At 33.4% G+C, this 21,557-nt stretch overlaps 1 protein-coding gene across 1 annotated transcript; it reads right to left on the reverse strand.

Moving 5' to 3' along the window:
* Nucleotides 1-424: 424 nt before the first annotated feature.
* LOC124363603 lies at nt 425-18,971 on the reverse strand. The gene is made up of 5 exons (XM_046818859.1): nt 18,603-18,971; nt 9,458-9,618; nt 8,193-8,214; nt 7,949-8,086; nt 425-607 (listed from the first exon to the last, which is right to left on the reverse strand). Exons 2-5 carry the CDS (start codon nt 9,604-9,606, stop codon nt 425-427), a joined length of 492 nt encoding a protein of 163 aa, XP_046674815.1. The 5' UTR covers nt 9,607-9,618; nt 18,603-18,971.
* Between the last annotated feature and the right edge of the window lie 2,586 nt (nt 18,972-21,557).

The raw sequence follows: 21,557 nt of genomic DNA on the forward strand, positions 1-21,557 counted from the left end.
CTTAAGTCTGTGCACTTAGTCCTGTAGAGATCTTTGCTCCTCCCTCACTTTAAGTTTTACAGAAACCTATGAGATTTGAGGGCACCTGTTCTGATATTCTATGGGCTCAGGATATAAGCTCCTAGGAATTCTTTCCTGATTTTACAAGCGGCAGGACAGTTTGGCCATATGTGTTCTACTGATTCTTCTGCCTCTCCGCAGAGCCTGCATTCATCAGTCTGGCTTAGACCCACCCTCATCAAATTTTTCCTAAGACGTCAATATCCTGTCAGCATCCCAAGTACTCCTTGTATCCTCCTTGCTTGGATCTAGGAGTCTTAACCACCCTTTTGCATATGGAGAGATAAACAGTTGTGAATGCCTGAGAACTTTCTCTAAGTTCGGATCTAATCCTTTTTTCCCAAACACTTACTAGAACTTTATTCTAGGAGAAGGGTACTGGTTCACAGCCCGGATCTGGTCCTACCCAAAGGCTGTCAGAAGCAATCTTGGCAAGAGCGACAGCCACTTCATTTCCAGGAACACTTTTATGTCCCGGCACCCAGCCTAGGAGAATTTGTTCCTCTTTGCTAGTTCCATTAGTGGATTCTTGCATTCCCAATTCTGCCTTTAGAGTCAAAGGAGCAGGCGTTGAGCACCTTTAATAATGCCCGACTTTCTGAAAATATAAAAATAGTTTGCACCTTTAGACCTTTTTGTGGACTTTCTGGCGCATACTTCAACTGCTATGACTTCTGCTTGGGAAAACCGTGGCATTTTTCTCTAAGGGCATTGCCAATTTGGCTTATCCAATAAATCATCATCAGGTAAAAGCCCAGCCACCATGCTTCATACAAATTTAAACTTGACTGTCAGACACCATTAAATAATCCACCATGAGACAACTAGATAGACTGAAAGTCGCCAATTTCAGCCAAATAGTTGGGGTCTATGGTTAGCTGAAGCTGATTAAACTCTTCCTAAAAAAAGGAAAAAGAAAAGAAAATATGGATATGTGCTGATAGTCTTGAATAATTTTTACTTTGGAAATAAATCAACAGGAAACTACATTTGAATCTATTGGTTTTGTAAGACCTGGGTCTAGGACTAAGGAAGTTGTGGAAATGCATAATAATCTTAATCTTAATGGAGTACAAAGTGAGGATATGGTGGTTGTTATGGATGTGGCGAAGAACGAGTCTGTAGAAGCAATTGATGGAATTTCAAGTTTGCCTCAGAAAATTAATGGTATGCGCAAGATGCTTGTAGTAGACCTGCTAAAGAGGCATGACAGTGGAATGGCTGTGTGTTAATCCTGAAGTCAACAAAACCAACTCAGCTCTTAAAGAACGTTGTAAAAAGCATTCAAATGTTGTGCTAATTGAGGCTAGTAAGTCGAAGAGGATGTTTCATACCAGATATGAAATGCATTTAAATGGTAAAGGTAAAAAGTGGTTAGCTGGTGATATATTCAAGGATGTAAAATGTATAACAGAGGATTGTATCAAACTGGATGTAGAGAAAGAGGAGTCTAACAGTGAAATTTCTTCGGAAACTCCATTCACCCTTTCGGAAGTCCATTAATGTATTAAGGTGTGATATGCCAGCTGTCCCGAGCAACTCTAGTGTAACCTCAGTGACAGTTTTTCACCAGAGTGTTCAATCTTTACTAAATAAAATATAATTGGATCAAGTGGGAAATGATTGTAATATTAATTCTATGTATGTATGGAACATTGAATGTCAGAAGAAAGATTGAATGAAAATGCAGTCATTAATGACAGCCAACTAGTGCCTAGTTTTGGTAGGAAGCGAATTGGTCATGGAGGAACTGCCATCTTCTCTAGTTTCCCTTTACAACAAATCAAGGTAAATAGTTCAATTAGTTGAATTGGACGGTCAACTTTGTAGTGTAGAACTAGTTTCTTGTAACTGCCTACAGGAGCACTAATGAAGAAATTAATTTCCTTAGTATTATGGAACAAGTTTTATCTCACATTAATAGGTTGAACAAAAATTCTATCCTTTGTGGGGATTTCAATTTTTAAAAGGTGACAATGATGCTAACCAAATTCTTAACTTGTGTCTTTCATATGGTCTTTAAATGACTACCTGTGAACCTACGTGAGGTGGAAATTGTAGTGATAACTTTTTTACATCTTTGATCTTCCAACACTATTCTGCTAAAGTTATTAACTGTCATATAAGTGATCATTTGGGACAGCTATTCACTGTGCAGACTTAAACTCAAGAAAAAAAAACTCCTATCCTTCAAAAGAAATTTTACATACAGGGCCTAGCTTTAAGTGTGTATCTATTTTAAACAATTCCAATGTTAAAGTATTATCTAGAAAATGTATATGGAAATTGGAGTGATGTTTTCCTAGCTACCTTTTTCTCCAATGCTGTAAATGCACTGTTGCAAATGTTTTTAATGTTATTCATTATTATTATGAAATAAGTTTTAATAAAACAAATTAGAATTAATAACAGGCATAATAGTAATAGAGCTAGTTCTAAGGTAAATAAGTGGTATATTGATGAACTGTTGGCAAAAAAAAATGAGCTCAGCATGCTTTATGAATTGTTCAAATCATTTATGAGACCTGAAATGTATAGAATTAAAAAAAAATATTGCCAACAATCAAGTTCACTAAAAACAGTTCCACACAAAATTAATAAAATATTCAGAAAATCAGAGTAAAACCGTTTAGAAAATTGTTAAAAAACTATCAGCCCTGATAAATTTTCAGTAGACGAATTAGACTTTTATTGTGGGGTCACTTGAAATTAGTAGTTTTCACTGGTGTCCAAGACTTGAAAAATAGGATCACTACTGAGTACAGACGCTTAACCACAGAAACTTTTAGAAAGGTTAGGCAAGAATTTGAAAATAGGTAATTTGTTTGCTTAAACAACAATGGCTACCAATTTGAACATTTTATTTGAAGTTTACAAAGGATTTACAACAGTATTCAGTGAGTAATTTTGTTGTTATTAGCAGTAGTACAGTAGTTTGTAGACTAATAATCGTTGTGTAAGAAATTACATTATTGGCTGCTGACACCAAACAGCTTGGTCGATTTCAATTTTTTTAAACCAAAATACAGCATTTTTATGACTTTCAATTGGAGGTGTCACAGGGTATTTAGTTACCATTTCAAAGATTTGACTTTGGGTATGGGGGGTGAGCATCTCCATTTTGAAAATATGGCTTTTTTTGTTCCCCCAATTAGTACTATACACTCCCGTTTACAGAATTTTGATACTTGGGATGTAAGTCTTTTAATACAAGTTTGAATTTTTCAAATTAGTATTTTACAAATGTGTAATCAATTGTGTAGTAACTTGTTATTCTTCTATACTAAATCAGCTATAAATGACAACTAACTACGCAGTTTATTCTTGAGTGAGATGTGCTGTTTGACATTATTACTTAGTTATTTTATATTTATTTTTAAAGTATTTTTAAAAATTTAATATTAGTTTATTTAGGTTGACTAATAATCCTAGTAAGCTTTCAATTCCTGAAAAACTGGTCAATTATCGTTTTTTTTTTTTTTTTTTTTTTTTTTTTTTTGTAGTTAATAATCAATTTACACTTTGGTGCAGCTTGTTATTTTTAGCTGTACATTTGTATATACATCTCAAAATACTAAGTACGGTAACAAATTTGTTTATTTTTTTAATGTTATTTTTAGTACAATACATAGCAAGAATATATATTTCTCACTTACTAGAGTATAATTTATTATATTTCATGCTGAATAAAAAGAAAAATAGGCTAAATCTTGAAAATCACTTGAAAAATATGTAAACAAATATTTTTATCACAGAAGTCTGCAAAATAGAGATGGGATTTTTTTAGAGACATTGCAGTAAATCGTCAGGAATAGTTGGAGACATTTCACAAAATATTACTGGGATTGAGAGAGTTAACTACCCTTATCAATTAAAAAAATATGATCTGAGAAAAATATTGTTTAGTATTTTAACCTTTTTGACACCCTTCCTATATCAACCAAAACTAGCATTGCAGGCGATCAATTAAAAAAAATAAGATTATGTGCTTAGACAGTGCAAATTGACTCCTAGACTTTATGCAATACTAATTTGCCATAAAACACAATTATTATGACAATGTGTGTTTAAATAATGCCAGTGAGTACTTCAACAGGCTTTATTAATTCTTGTGAATTTGAAAACTGGAATCTAATAATAAACATTTTTACTCATAATATGTATTTTAAAATACAACAAACACATATATAATACAAAAGTAATAAAACACTAATTATTTCAATTTATAACTTTAACAACATTCTTAAAATTCTTAAGGGTTCTAAATGGTTCCACACACTATTTACATTAAGTTATATTATTATGTACATTATATACATTATTAATTTTTTAAATTAAAACATTTTAGATTGCACGTAGGTTAACTAAGTCCATTCTATTTTGTACATTGCCTAGGTAGCAATCGAACCTTAATAAATGTTAAATAAAAAGTTATGCTTATTATTATTCTTATGAAAAAAATCAACAATCCAATATAAAAAGTATAATAGAAGAATTGACTATATGTATGAAATAACATACATTGAATTTTGAAAATTCAATTGAATCAACCCTTCCTACCATAGCTATGTATATCATACTAGTTTTAATAACATACAATGTATTTAAGAATATAAATATAAGGTGTTGTACTCATATGAATTGATGGAACTGTATTAAAAATTTAATTCCCATTTCCACAGTACGGTAGCTTTCTTTAAGCATGAAATGTATTATTTGGTTTTGATTCACTATGAATGGCACATAACTATTCTCAATCATTTAATCTTGTAGTGTTCTTTGATTAAATTCACCAAAAACTGTACAACCTACATGAAGTGGCTATTACTAAAATACAGCTCAGACCGTGGTCACTATTGATTTTAGAATCTCACAGACCACTAAAAGTAAAGCCACGTTTAGTGTTATATTCTATTACAGTTTGGCTCTTGTAGTGGCTCCATAATATCCAATATAGGAGTCCAACTACTATCTATAATATCTACTTATCCATTTTTTTAAATATTTTTTGCTCTCTCTTTATGCTTGGAAAATGCGGAGCCAATTAAGTGAACTAATGTAAAACAACAGGATGATTAGCATGTCTTTATAATTTCTGTTGTGGCCAAGATGGACTGCTCTGTATTAATTGTAAAAAAATTTGTTATAATTAATTTTATAAATGGCACTATTATTTTCAAAGTACATACATCCTAGAACCATGTACAGATTTTAGCCAGTGTTAATAACATTGGAACATTATTCCATTGCCTAGGATTATCACCATTAGGTACGAGTGCACAGGAAATTGTAAACTTAATGGGCCAAAATTCTTCATGTCATTCAATACCAAAATTCTTCACGTCACCCAATAAAGAACGATGTTAGGAAATATATAAACCGCTTGGAATTGTAGTGATCATTGACAAACATTATGTCTTAAACTTCAATCTTACAATTATGAGGCAATTCATGATAAACTAAATTACTGCACTGCTACAATATACCTTGAGCGAGAAGTTTAAGGACAGACCTACGCCAATGCAATTTAGTAACCCCATTCAAGCTATTACAAGTAGTTTAAAACTTGTGTATAATGAAAAAATTGATTTGCATGATTTTAGTTTATCTATTTATAGGGAAATAGAAAGAAACATGTACAGTGTTCAAATAAATCCATCGATGTAGTGTATTATTATTGGCTGGGATATTGCCAAAATAATTTGAACACCTCCTATAGTTGGTGTTGATATTGTTACTAACCACAAATGTGTTAGTGTGAAATCAAACTAAGCAAAATAACTCCCTGAATTTCTTGCTGCTTTTACAGTTTACTTTTCAAATCTGAACCGCTACCATTTTGTAACAAATAAAGCTTTTGACGTGCAGTTTGTGACATACTTCTTTGCTTGACTAGCCACTTAAAATAATTTGCACATCAACCTATGCTTACATTAAACATTTTCTACTGACTCCTCGTGGACTGTTCCCATAGAAGAATAGCAGGATACTGAATACATCTTAAAATAGATGATTGTACAGTAATTATGTGAGAAGTTTTCTAGGTTCATCTGATATGGTTACAATAAAATTAAGCAATTCTTGAACTTACACATAAGATCAGTTTGTAATTAACCTTTTGACATCTAATTTGCGGCATAATGAGCTACTAATTAAGATCTTTAAAATGGTATACACATAGACCTATGTTTACATTTAAGATTTTTCACCGACTCCTTACAGGCCATCCCCCTGAGGTGGTGCAGAGCTACTGATTGCTTCAAAAATTTCAATTTTAAGCCCTATGTCACAGTACAAAGTGTTATGTTTGTACGTTTACGAAAAAGATAAAGATATTAGACCGTTTCAAGACTTTCCAGCACCCCTAAATGACTGATTTCTCTTGATAATGGCAATATGTAGAATCAGTTAACTACTAACAAAGACATCTAACTCACTATGAGTATTAAGGATGTATAAATTGAATGGGTCTGCCAACAACATAAAGTGACATATTTTTCTGAATGACGGTTTTGGTGGTATAACACAATAAACAACAGTTTTATCTATAAGGTAATCTATTTTGAAAAATAAGAACTGTAGATAGTATTGCAAACTACCAAGATAACGAAAAATGAGGTTGCATTGGCAAAATGACGTTATAAAAAAATAACAAATATGTCACACAGCTCACACATTAGATTTCTTCTAATATTAGTAGCCAAAACAAAAAGCCTGTAAAAAAAAATTGTTAAACAGATTGGTATCTGATAAGAAAAGATGAAGAAAATGTTAAGATAGATATCCTAATTATCAAAGAATAGAAAGCCCGTTATGAGTAAACTTATTTCCAGGAAAAAATCCAGAGCCGGGAAAACAACCACCAGGATAGGTTAGCAGTTAATATTTTATTCTAATGTTTGAAAATTTGTAATAATGACAAACATCAAATATGACAAAAAGCGTAAGAGAGAGGATATACCTTTAACATTTGTAAATACATAATCCATGTCATTCACCAATGAGTTAACACAATTTTTTTAGGAAAATACATAATTCATAAAAATAAAATCATATCTCATACAAAGGTGGACGTGGTATCTATTTTCTATCCTTTTTAATTTGGCTGAACAAGACAAGGCGTCCTTATTAAGAAAATATTGAGGTATGACACTTGCCTGTATTTATTATTTTAGCACACTTTTAAATTTAAATTTTCTGATTGCAGCATATATTGTTTTCCAAGCTATCTAATTTCTATTAACTGGACATTACTCTCAGTAAGTATCAACAGTGACATTGATTTTCCTAAAAGCGTCTTCTGACACACTGTTATTTAAAAATAAACAAGTTTTGAATCATCTGTTTTTTGTTTGTTTATTTTCTTTAACCATCAAGAAACTGTTGCCTTTACATATATACAGCAAATATGTGATGGTACATGAACCATAGAAAGGAAAAATATGAACTAATCAAATATTACTTACAAAATCTATCTATTTGGTTTGCTGCTACGGTTTATCATATACAAAGTAAGACCATAAACACATTTTAGTGACTGTATGTTTATTACTTAGCTATTGTTTCACACATAAAAAAGGCAGTGATGCTTGAAAATGAACACTAACCATAAAAGTTTCATGTCGTTTACAAGTTACCATTTTTTCTCAGTTTTGTTATTTTACCTACAGATTTTCAAAAACCAATTTATTAAAATATGTTACATAATAAATGTGACCATTTATTACTTAACTTCTAATATATTGAAAGTTTGTTCCCAAAGAGTTATAAGTCATTAAGAAATTCAATTTGCATAAACGATGAGGCAGGAAAGGATATACCCAAAAGCAGTTACACAGTTTCTCTCTGCCATATATTTTCTATAAGGATGATGTAAAAAGCTTTGTACCACAGCACAGGAGATCCTGCCACTGACTCGAGCAGTCCAAGCCCTGTACACTTTGTGACGAGTGGCACCAGTAGCCAGGAACCCCACAAACAGTATCATGAGACCCAGTGCTGCCATACAACCACCCAGGATCACAAACAGCATCTCAACTGGCCAGGATCACAAACAGCATCTCAACTGGTTCCAGCCTGCGTCATAAACAAGATAATTCGTTTGAGGATTGGTTCTACACAGGATCACAAACCAGCATCTCAACTGGTTCCAGCCTGCGCCATAAACAAGATGTTTCGTTAGAGGATTGGTTCTACACAGGATCACAAACAGCATCTCAACTGGTTCCAGCCCTGCATCATAAACAAGATATTTCGTTAGTTATGTGCAAACCAACATAACATATAGAAATGTGTCTGTATTATGTTTGCCCTGCCCACATTAGTTAAAAAATAAAAACTTACATATAATTTAAATTCCTCAATTGTAATTTTGTATCTTGGCTATTTGGCATGGACAATCTACTGTAAAGGTCAAGTTTGGATTATGTTTTTCCTTTGCTTTTTCATTTGTATCTCCAGTTTACTTTCATATTACATAAACATAGATATAACTGTACCACTGCATACTTTGCAAACAAATTACGCCAATATGACTGTTTGCTTTGCATTCACGCATAAACTATTCAACCAAACGTACTGAAATTTTAAATGGGCATTCTTCATGTCCCTGGTATGCATATAGGCTTATTCTTATTTCGAAAATCCCTCCGGGCTATACCCCATTGCTCTCTAAAGTATTAAAAGATCTCACTTTGGTCTCTAAAGTTATATTAGTTGAGTGTGTTAAATGTAATCAACTATTCTGTAAACACTGTTTTTACGACAGCGCAACCATTTATGTTTAATTATTTTAACCACTCATTTCAATTCGTTTACATTTTAGTGTGAAAGTAGCTTTTATAGTAACAACACTTCTTATTTTCAATCTTATCTGCAACTGCTCTTGAGCACAGAGTAAAACAATATCCAGACAATTAAATAAACGGGTTTAGAAAAAAAAATACCATAACTGTAAATCTTTAGCAAATATTAAGTATTATACATAAAAGAAAAAGTTATGATCTAACTTTTACTATACATTTAAAGACTGTTATAAAATCTTACAAGTCTTTTGAATTATATAATGTTAATGTTGCATTTTCACAATATCAATGCAAAATGAATATGTTACACAGGTTTAAACATCCACAATAAATTATTTGTTCACTTTGGATATACAACTTACAGTAGCTTGGCAATAAAATGCATAAATTAAAAGCAACCTACAACATGAGACATCATGAAACTTGATCAAATAACTATGTTGTCTACATAAAACACTTAGAAAAAGGTAAATGTTTTGGTAACTATTATTAGATACCTAACTGGTCAAATATTGCAAAAACATTGTTTAATTTAATAGCTGAATTATAGAACTATTATTATTATTATTTTTATAGTAAATTTGTAACCCTACCATCCAAGTCTCATATGGAAAACTTCATCCAGCATAAGTGTAGTGAGTGTGACTCCTCTATGCATGGTCCCGCAGAATATGCCGACCCCAGACACACACATGATGGTGGCGATGAGAGTAGCGATAGGGGATTCGTGTGAGACAGTCATCACACCTGGCTCCTGCAACAACAGTCCTTCAGACTTGCAATCTTACTTCTATTTATGTACGGGTACAGCATAGCGAAATGTGATATAGAGTTGGTACGATTACATTGACAGAGATGTTTGGATATTGCCTAGTATGGCCTAATGAGACCTTTACAGACAAATGTAATAGCTCTTAGTTTAATATCAATCCCCTAGTTTTTATTAGTAAAAGGGAAGGGAGGTGGGGCAATTGAAAGATGATATGAATGGAAGATTCCTCTCAGGTATGAGTTAATAGTAATACCTTTTATAAGTTACAGTTTAAATTGATAAAATTACTTTTAAACAATTTTTTTCATAAACTCCACATATTGATACTGATCTAAATAATATAAACCAACTAGTTTCTTTGCTTTGTATAAAAAATGGCTACAAACTCATTATTTTTAATTGAACAAAATTGATTTTGTAACAAAAAAAGCTATGTTTGATATGCTGGGGGCCCAAAGTTGCTTACATAAATCCATTGACAGAATAGACACTATTACACCTAAACTTACCACAAGACCTGTAATCTTGTATTCGGTATGGACGATGTAAAGAATGTTCAGAAAATCTTCCAATGCTTTCATGAGGACAGTCCATATCTGGATCGGCGCAACGGAGCTTGTTACGGACGGCTCTAACCATTTCCACTTCTTCAACTGAGCTGGCCCTTCTTGATCTACCCATAATGCTGTTGTGATATGACTGTTCCAAGATAACACTGCCAATCCTGATTTTATTTTATTCACATCGAAAAAGACTGCAGAAAATAGCCATGTTCCAGTCTATACACACAAGAAACATGTAATTAAATTATTACTCTAGCATGCTGTGAGCTAAATGAAAGTAGGATAAATTAAGAAGAAGAATGGTTTACCATAAATCCTAATTTAGTAAATAATAAGCCCACAGCTATAGCAGAGAGACCACAATAAGACTGCACAGAAGCATGGATGTTTGTATGAGAATACACAAAACATAATTCAGACAGTCACAATGCATAAAGGTGGGGTTTTACACAATCACATAAGCTCTGATAGTACAAACACGAAGTACGTTCTGTTCATGAAATCAAACCTTTGCCATCAAATCAAGACTATTATTCATTACAAATGAAATATCATAACAGTATAATTTTGGAACCTGTGTTATTAATAATTAAATAACAAATACAAAATTAGAAGATAAGCCTTTCAAATTCATTCATAAATGATAAGACTCTGGACATCAAACCAACAAGTATGAACTCCTTGAAATCTAACCACTCATAAAAACACCTACTCTTGCCTAATAATTTTAACAACAGTCAATATTTAATCCTGAAAAAAAAAAAAAAAAAAAAAAAAAAAAAAAAAAAAAAAAAAAAAATAGAAAGGATCCAAACTTACCAAAGACAAACATGTCTAATAAAATACCAAAATCGTGCACACTGGTGACAGGAAATATTTTTACCAATATCAGCAGAATGGTTGGGATATGAATCAGGCGATGAACTGAACTAGAGAGAGTAGGTGGCCACATAATTAAAAGCAAGCATTATAAGAGATTTTTGTCCTGTATAAATATCAAACATTGCTTGATTGAGCTGAAAATGTTATATTCACTGATTTAATGATGTTCAACAGGAAATAATTCAAACAAAATTCTTATTTGGTAGAAAAGACGTTGGTTTTGAGCATACTGAAGGTGTAACCTCAAAGTCATTGCAGAGAAATGTTTACTAACTTTCGGTATCCTACCTCCGAGTGTGTGTTTACATCGCACACACATTGAGTTGAAACATGACGTGTTTTGAAACAACAGCTTGAAACTGATCCAGATTTTCTATCAAAGATCATTAGTGGTGATGAGTCATGGTGCTATGGTTACGATACAGAAACAGAGCAACAGTCAAGCCATTGGAAGATATCATCGTCACCCCATTCAAAAATTGTTGTCAAATCAAACATCAAAACAATGCTGATTTGCTTTTTTGGTGGCAAGGACATAGTTTATTCAGAGTTTGCTCCCACAGGCCAAACCACCAATCACACCTTTTATTTGGAAGTTTTAAGAAGAATGTGCAACAGTGTTTGTCAAAAAAAGACCCGATTTGTGGCAGACAGGAGACTGGTTCGTCCACTATGACAAAGCACCTATACACACAGTAATTTTCTTCTGTTAAGTTTTTTGGCTAAAAATGGTATGGTTCTGCTGCCCCACATACCTTACTCGCCTGACCTAGTAACCTGCAACTTTTTCTTATTCCATGTATGAAAGGACATTAATTTGACAACATCAGAGGTAAAAAAAAGAGGGAGAAGTTGTCAGCCATTTCTAAAGAGAGGCACAAAAAATGTTTTGAACAGTGGAAACACCTGTAGGACAAATGTATTAGTTGTAATGGAGAGTATTTAGAAGGGGATAAGGTTATTTTGTAAAAAAGTTGAAAATATATAGCTTTTAAGAAATAATTGTAGTTTCTTTTGGGAACCCCCTTGTAAAGTCTGTTTTTTCTAATAATGCAGTTTTGTTTAGGTCCTCGGTAAGAAACTCTTTCAGAAATAGTGGCCTCAGGATAATATCAAAGTACCATTTTAACCAACTAAACTATTAATGACTGCATACCAGACTATCATCCAGATGTGTTTGGACTAAATGTTGGAAAATTTCAAAAACATTCCATCAATTCATCTATACCATATCTCAGATGATTAGAATATACATTGCAATATACTTCAGGATACTATAACGTAGTAGTATGATGTAACAGGGCTTTGCTGAGGTTGCAAGCAACATTTAAGGTATAGAGATACACGTGTTACTATGACACATTATAAAATGTCATATGATTGTACTCAGTTTGTTTACAGTATCTATTCTGCAATTTTCTTGTTACAATCAACATTATACACAAGATCAATGTAAAAATGTTCAGTAATGTTCTGCCAAATCCCATGGAGTGACTTACACCATAATGAAGTCCATGTTACTTTTATAGAAATGAAGCTTCTTTAAAAATTTCAAGTAAACAGGTCAGTTTGTTTATTAGATATAAAACGGGCAGACACAGAGATAGGCAAATAAACAGACAGCATTGAAATTTTTCTAGTCCCATAAGTAATAAGCAATGCTCAGCCAAAAATTGCACATTAATGCTTTATAAACATTTCTGAAGTCAAATTTTGAGCAATAACAACACATTTATTATGGAATTTCTGAAGACTAAGCATTTGATTTTTATCTCTTCAACATAACATGAGGAGTTTTGAGAAATTAAGCTAATTCTCACAATAACAACACAGTAAATCTCTATAATTACTGTACAAACTTCAATTGGTTTACAACTTAACCGTTTGCACTCGATAGGCCAGCAGCAGTAGCACTGGACACACCAGTATTGCAGACAGCTCGTGTCAGGTTGCTGCAGTTTTGTCCTTGTAACTTGTATGGCCAGTACAGATGGCCGCACTACTTTCATTGGCAGCTCGGTGGCTATATTTGTGGTTTGCCTCCCCAGATAAGAATTATTCTTCAATATCCTTGTGTTATTTGCATAGTAGTTTAAAACATTTAAAGAAGAAATGAAAAATAATTTAAAATACTTTTTAATGAACAACCTTTCTAATACAAAGATAAACATTCATTTAAGAAATTTAACTCTTACACGCATATTGTTAACTTACATTTTATATGTAAATAAAACATTATAAAGTAGGCATTTACAGAAGTTTATGTTATACTCAGACATAAAGTATTTTACATTTATCTCAGTCTTTTATTTTTTTTTACGGAATAAAACATTAAAAATACACAACCTATGTTTAGTCAAGAATAGTTAGCACATGTCTTTTTGTAAAATTTTCTAGGTTTCTATTCCATGTATCATTTTAGTGTATAGGCCCACTACGCCTCATTTGTCTTATGTGCCCAGTCAATGTTTAGAAAAGAATTATAGGCCAATTTAAAATTTACTGCTTTACCTAAAAATTACTTGAAAATAAAGCTGCTCCATAGGTTTCAGTGCTCACCATTAATTATAAAACAAAGAGAATATTAGAAAATAACTGCTATGTTTAGTGGCCAGTGGTGCTGGCCTTACAAGCTGACATAATATTACAGCAAAAATTAATCCTCGCTTCCGACAAAATGGTGGCGGCCAGTAGAGCTGGCCATACAAGCTTCAAGAACAGATTATAAATATTGCCTTCGAATGCTTAGGGTTAAACATTTTACAAAGTGAACATTTTTAGTTAAATATGTGACGAAAACAAGAATATAAGACAAAACAATCTATAAATAGTAACCAAATATATTAATGTAGCGAACAATGTAATCCTCTGTCTATCTATTTACTATATGTATTAAATGATATATCAACTTTAGCTAGGTTACATAACATTATTTGTTGTTTTTTAGAAGAAAAATGCTTAACAAGTACATTTATAAAAACAACAAAAAACACTAAACTTTGGATAGCCGGAAATTTTTAAAAACTTCTTAAAAAGGCTGAAACAGGTGGTTTTAGGTAACAGGGCATTTTAACCCGGGAGCACTCGCGCTATTAGATTGAATCTAACATATTTTTTGTGTTATATAACATTTTTTTATTTGTTATCTTACAACACTGAACCCTTAATTTATGCTTCTATGGGTGTCTGCTGCGTATTGCATCATGTTTAGACAGTAGAAGTCGCTGGGGTGGGGCTTCATGGTGGGGGGGGGGCCTAGTGGGTTATTAGTTTCAACCTAACAGCGCGAGTGATCACGTCAGCCCAGTGTTAGGAGCGATCTAACGGCACGAGTGATCGTGTAACTGCCAGTTTAAATCCATCAGTTTAGTGATTTTTCTTGTTTTTCAGTTTGCTTTTGAGTTATATTTCGTAGATTGCTTTTTTATGACTTTACAATTATTGCAATGAATGAAGACCATGAAAAAGCCATTCTTAGTTGGTTGGAGGATGTTGGATTCAATCTAACAACGCGAGTTCTTGCGTAACTTCTTGTAGCGCGAGTTCTCGTGGGTTATAGTAACATTATCCAATTTCTTTACTATTGAAATACAAAGTTAATTTAAATAATAACATTTAAAATGATTATAGTTGTCAGTAAAACAAAATAAACAAAACATAATAATAATTAAAAGAATCGAAAGAGGCTTTTATGAATCCTCTATCCCTATCTACTATCTTTTCTACTATGAGTTATAGGCATGTAGTTATTATGGATTTAAAGTTTAATTTAACTTTTACAAGAGCTTAGGTGATTTATAAGGCTACTAAATTTAACAATTTCTTAAATAGCCTACATTTTCATTTCTAGAAAGGATTTTTATGCAGTCAAAAAACATTTCGTGTACAATAATTATTCAATTGTTTTTCTTTTAGGTTATGCCTCGATTAGTCTATCAATCTTGGTGACCGCAAGGAATCGGGGGTTTCTGGGTGGGAGGATTAAAAACAAAAGAGGGGTAGGTATAAGAAGAGCAATAACAGGGTTGTAAACATTCACATGATAATTTGAGCAGAAAGATTCTTAGGTGAATTTGAATATAATTTAAGTTTTTTTGCACTTTTTCTGTTTTTTATCTTTTGACCAGTTTCTAGGCTTCTATGTACCAAGCTTTATGGAACTCTTTTGCACTTCACACAAGCAGTTCTGCACCTTCTTCCCCCCTCCCCCTTTAGCAAAGCTTACAGGACTACATACAACACATTCTCTTTCTTTTTTTTTCCAGGTAAGGTTTCAACACCAAACTGGTTGCTGAAGCCTACATTAATACCTTAGACCATCACCACTTCTGCTGTAACCATTCCTGAGCCAGTTCCTCAATAAAGCTGTTGTAAACTGAAGCCTGGTCAACTGCCTACTTACAGTTTTCCTTATACAGAATGTATGCGTTCAGGACCATTTCTAAAAATATATTTAATACAACTTTTGGTGAACGATTCGGCACTTATCTAAGTAGCAATACATCATCATCATCGATTAGATGTATCGATACCTTTCATGTACTGACTATAAGAATGAATCTTTTTCTGGTTTTGACTTTATAGTTTCAGCTATTTACTCTTATGTTTTGTAACTTGTACAGACTCAGCTTTGGATTTTGTCAAAACAATCTTGGGGACCGGGGGAATCGGGGTTTCTGGGTGGGGGAATAACAAGCTTTGCTAAATTGGAACTCAGATCATGTGAAAAAGGCTAAATCGAAATACCTCTGGCAAGCAATGTGGGTATGTTTGGCGCCACCTCTCGCACTGCTGGCAAAAGAATAAAAACATCCTCGAATAGTACCTAAATTCAAGCTCAGATCACATTTAAGTGCCCATATCTGCCCTTTCAAAAATTCGTTAATTATAATCCCACGTTAGAAAAGCAACCAGCCAATACAAGAATTAAAGTAATAAAAATTAAAACATCATTAGGTAAATAATCTTAAGATCAGCGACTACTGCTCCGATCGCCGTAATTTTTTGCATACTAACACAGGTTAACATAATTTCACCGAAAAAAAAAAAAAAAATAGTCCCGATTATCGCCGAAGCCGTTTACTCCCCCGCCCCCCAAAAAAATAAAAAAAAAACCTGACTGACAGTGCATTTATTCTTTTTTTGGTGTTATTAGTTCGTAGGGCAGTAGTCCAGGTACTACTTCTAGTATAAACTCGTCTTATCTTATCAGTGATAAACGCGTGCCGCTTATCTTTTGCCTGTATGAAACCTGCGTTAGTTCTGTCTGAGTTTTGTGTGTGTAAGCAGTCATGGCGTGATCTGGGATTGGACTTTGCAAGCTTGAGTTAATTTTTTTTCTAAAAGAGCAAGCATCACGTGATCTGAGTTTTTGAATAGGCAAGCTAGGGTCTTTTTAGCGTGTGACAAGAAGCATCGCACGCCATGTCAATAACTTCACTAATTATTCCTTGTCCATGTGGGTTTGTTTGTTTACGTCTGGCAGTCAATCGAAGCCGTCCTATAGGTCCCGTGATCCACCTGGCCAATCGGAAACTTTCCTGTTTGTCACGTGACTACTGTTAATTCATCAAAACGACCATGGTCGGCCATTGTTTTTAGTTTGATAGTTGAAAATCTTGTTATTTATGTGTTTTGTATTGCCAACATTGTACTGCCGAAAAACTGGTTTTTATATGTTAGCGATAATTGGGACTATTTTTTTCGGCGCAATTACGTTAACCTGTGGTAGTATGCAAAAAATTACGGCGATTGGAGCAGTAGTCGCTGATTTTAATATTTACCCATCATTAAAATAACAAATGAATAATAATAATAATAGCAATTTAAAAAATATTGAATAAAACAATGAAATAACAGTTTATAATTAACTACAGGACAATGGCCACCACACAATGAAGATCCGTTCAAAACTCTTGTTTCACAAAAAATGAAACAATTTGCGAATTGTTCATTGCATCGCTGTTGAAAAACTAAGTAAACACCCATTATACTTGTTGATCACTGGTTCAACCATTAAATCACTCGTTGAAGGTAATTCCAATGTTTTTAGCAACCCACGAAAACTTAACTGCACTTCAAAAGACGCTAACACAAAATGGCTAATGGTGACATGAAAACACAAAGCAAAGCGTCTTTATTTTGGGATGTACAACATAGAAAGTCTGACAAATCACGAAATAGCTGAAAATAACTAATCAATAGCGAAGCTAAATTGTAGAAAATATTACAAAAATAGAAACAGGAGCAGAGGAGAGGACAGAGAAATAAACGTCATCATAGAAGTAGAAATTGTTGCAAAAATGCCCGGACCTCTAAAATTTCTTCTCCTATAGCTTGTGTTGATGCTGATTATTCTCTCCACCTCTTTTCTACTCCTTCGTAGTTTGTTATCCCCCCACCCGAATCCCCCTGGTCCTAACCTAATAGTTGATACATATCAGTTATTGTGCAAATATGGATCGCAATCGCCTAAAAATTCTTTCTGGGTATGAAAACATACTATTATTAATTGATATATTTGATTTCAGATTATAGTATTAATTGTTTAATGTAAACAATAAACAACAAAAACTAGCTAATTTTTAGAATATTTGTAAATGGCGATGAAGATGAAGAAATTGTGTGAGATAAACTGATGAAGTTTCTTTGCGAACAGTCAAAAGAAGTTTGAGGGGTATTTATTTACAATACCGTGACCATGAAAAATGGACTTTTTTTTCATGGATTGGGCATTTATAGCCAAGTATTATTATCACAGGTGCATATAAACTGGGGGAAAGTATATCATTGTATTATATTGATGCCTTTCGGGCATTATTGCATTAAAGATGAAAAATAACCGACAAAATTTTGTCGAACAACACTTGGAGGGTTAAGGATTAGGGGCATCACGTGATCTGGGATTCGACTTTTGCAAGCTCGAGTTAATTTTTTTTTCTAAAAGAGCAAGCAGTGCGCAGCACTGCGCAGCGGGCAGGCATCGTTGACAGGATTAACGTCATAATTTCAGTAAAATTGCCAGAGGTACTGTCAAAAACAGACTTTTCAGAGGATTTCAAAAAATCGTAACTCCTTTGATTTTCGTTGCCGACGAATTTTTTCTTCACTATTGTTTTCAGGAAAAAATTGTAGTTTTCAGGAAAAAAAAATGAACATACCTTTCCATGGTCACGATATTGTAAATTGATACCGTTTGAGGAGTTATAATAATTTTAATGCATTATTTTTGTTGTTAATAAATTATAATGCATGTTGTGTACAATTAGTTTAAAATATTGAAGTTGGATATTACATTGAATTTGGTCGATAATAACAATCAACTACAGTAAGGATTGTAGGTTTGTTAAAAACAGCCTATAGCCATAGAGTGCATATGGCTAAAATAATGAACTACTTACAGGCTAGATCAGCTAAACTTAGTCAGAAATGATTCTGAGAACTAATTGATTCAGTTTATTCTTGCTTGGTACATTAAACATTAAAATTAAGCCTAATCTAGTGTAAAACGTAATGACTTACCCATATTGTTTACAGCAAACGAAGTGATTTATAAACCCTGGAAAGTAAAACTATAGAAATAAAATTTCAGACACTAATTTACTCAATTTAAAGTCTTGAATTCACTCATCAACCAATTAACTCTGATTTAGAACAATAAAGAGCTAAGATATGTGGGTGGAATGTTTGTTTACTAATTATTTACAGATTAAATAGAAATGCAAGGAATTGTGAATTAAATATGGTAAACTAATGACATTTTAAATTATTTACTTTTCCTTAACATTTCAAGAAAATAATTCATCAATGCAAATAAACGGGCTTTGTCACTCTCACACTAAGGAAAGAAAACATTCCTAACCCACGATTACGATTCACGTATTCATTGAAGTGAAGCAAAAGAGAAGAACAAGAACAAAAATGTTGTCAGTTAATAACAAGGTTGCCAACAGATAGAAGTTTTATTACCTTAAACTTTTCTAACATTACCGTACACTGCCCCAAATGTATTATCATACCTGAGATTTTATTCAATATTTAAGAAATACTGTATAATGCTTATTCTTCTCAGATATAGAACGCGACGTTAATTTGTTATCATCCGGAGGCTATTATTTTGGAAAGGTTTATCTTGCCGGGGACTTAAATAACTTAATTATTAAGAAATAACAGACCTTATTTAACGAACTGTGGAAATTACATGTAATTGGGACTATCAGTTCTTGTTTTCTCCCTCCTAAACGGAATTAATCTCGACGAGAAGGAGGCCGCTCTGTCCCTACCCAAAACTTGTTAATACGTGATATAAGTATGTTCAGATTAGGTTATCATAAATATGTGACTAGTAGTACCAAAGTTAAAGATAGCCTTTACCAGCATTCACCTGATCTCAGCTTGACTGTGGGTGCTATCTTTAGGGAAGTTATTATTTTTCTCCAAAATTGTGGGCCACCGGAACTCACACTGATGGCCAGTGGCATATCCGATCGGTACTATCCCAACCTCAGATCATCCAACTTTCTCTTTGTCAGATCATTGGACGATAATCTGAGGTCAGGATAGTACCGATCGCAAATTCCCCTGTCCATTAGTGCGGGCTTCGGTGGCGCCAACCCGCACTTCAGAAGAAAAGCTCACATCACGTGAGTGCTCGTTAACTTTCTATACAGGGTGGCGGATATGTCAGTTTCCCTAGAAGAAAAATTTAAAGGCGTGGTAGGTTAATTGAATAAAATACTTTTAGGCAAGAAAACAAATTCATTATATGAAATTATTTACACATTGCCATAAAATATTATAGCAGTTGTTTGAAATGTCCACCTTGACTTTGTATACACTTCATACAACGACTGAGAACAGAATCACACATTTTTAGCAAGAAAGGTTTATCGTTATTAACAAGTTCAAATGCATTTCTAATTAGGTTTCTGAGTTCGTCAAGATTTTGCGGTTTTGAAGCATACACAGTCTCCTTTATAACATCCCACAGAGAAAAATGACATGGAGTCAGATCTGGCGAACGCTCAGGTCAATCAATTGAACCTCGGTGACTAATCCATTCATTAAATGCGTTATTAAAAAAATCTCGAACTTGGATACCGAAATGTGCTGGGGCACCATCTTGTTTCCAGATGAACGAATGAATATTGAATACAGGATTGTTTATGAGCTCGGGAACTACTACTTCTTGCAGCAACCGTAAGTAACTTTCCGAGTTAACATTTCCTTGAGGAAAATAAGGACCGATCAGTGCAGTACTCGAAATACCACGTCATACCATAACACCAGACACTTTGAGTTCTGCTTGGATTACGTTATGAGGATTTACGTCCGACCAATACATGCAGTAATGCCGATTAACGCGTCCATTTCATTTGAAACATGCTTCATCACACCACAACATTGATCGCAAGAAATTTGGATCAGCCTCTGAGCGGATAAAGTATTGTCTCACATAATTCCAATCGCCTTTCGGAATCATCCTCGTGAAGCGCTTGGAGTAAAAATGGGCGGTATGGCTTAAATTTTAATTGCTTTAACATTCTTTGCACGCTTTTTCTTGATATTTCTAGTTCAGCAGATGCCTTACGAGTCGATTTACCGAGACTGGCTACAAAAGCTTGAGTAACTGACTGCAGGTTTTCTTAGTTGCAAATTGATGGTGGACGACCACACTTCGGGGCATTTAAAACGCTTCCTGTGTCTTAAAATGTGTTATTTAACTTCCGCATATACTGACGAGTGGGTATCGCGACACCTGGATATTTACCATTACATTCTTCAATTATTCTAGCAGTATTTTTATTATGCTTCCACCACAACTGAAGGATTGTTGTTAATGTGTAAACTCGTTGTTGGGTTTTAAATATTTTAAAAACAAACACAAACAAATAACAGACTTAAAGAGCGTCACATTACACTAGCTACTGGAACAGACAACAATGAACTTAGACCTACTCCGTGGTGCTGCCAAATTAAAATGTGTGAAAATATTGTTTCATTTTCAGTAACAGATACTTTTTCTCTTCTCGTGATACAATTTTAATTATTTCTCAGAATAGTCATATCTTTCGCCATCTAAATATTACATTTGGTTTTGAAAAATAAAAAGTAAAAATATTTGTATTTTTATTCAACACGTCACAGCATTTGGGAGTCAACAGCCTTTACCATTTTTAAGCAAATGGTTACTTCTTCGGTTTTAAATTACTCTGCAAAAATTGTTAGAATTTCAAATTTATAACGGGAATATGTTACGTTGAAGAAGTTGAGAAGCTAATCGCGACTACTACAGAATTATGGGGCCACTGTTAGTAGCCACCGTCGTTTGTTACCACAGATAACATACTCTTATAAAGCCGGGAGTCGAAATCTGAAACAAAATTATTGAGAAACCTAAATTTTGACTATGGTCCTTAAAATGTTAATAACATAATTTGGACCGCTTTTATCTATTGCAATCTTTGAAGCAATAAT

This window comes from Homalodisca vitripennis, chromosome 5 (genome assembly GCF_021130785.1).
Source record: "Homalodisca vitripennis isolate AUS2020 chromosome 5, UT_GWSS_2.1, whole genome shotgun sequence".
Taxonomy (NCBI): Eukaryota; Metazoa; Arthropoda; class Insecta; order Hemiptera; family Cicadellidae; genus Homalodisca; species Homalodisca vitripennis.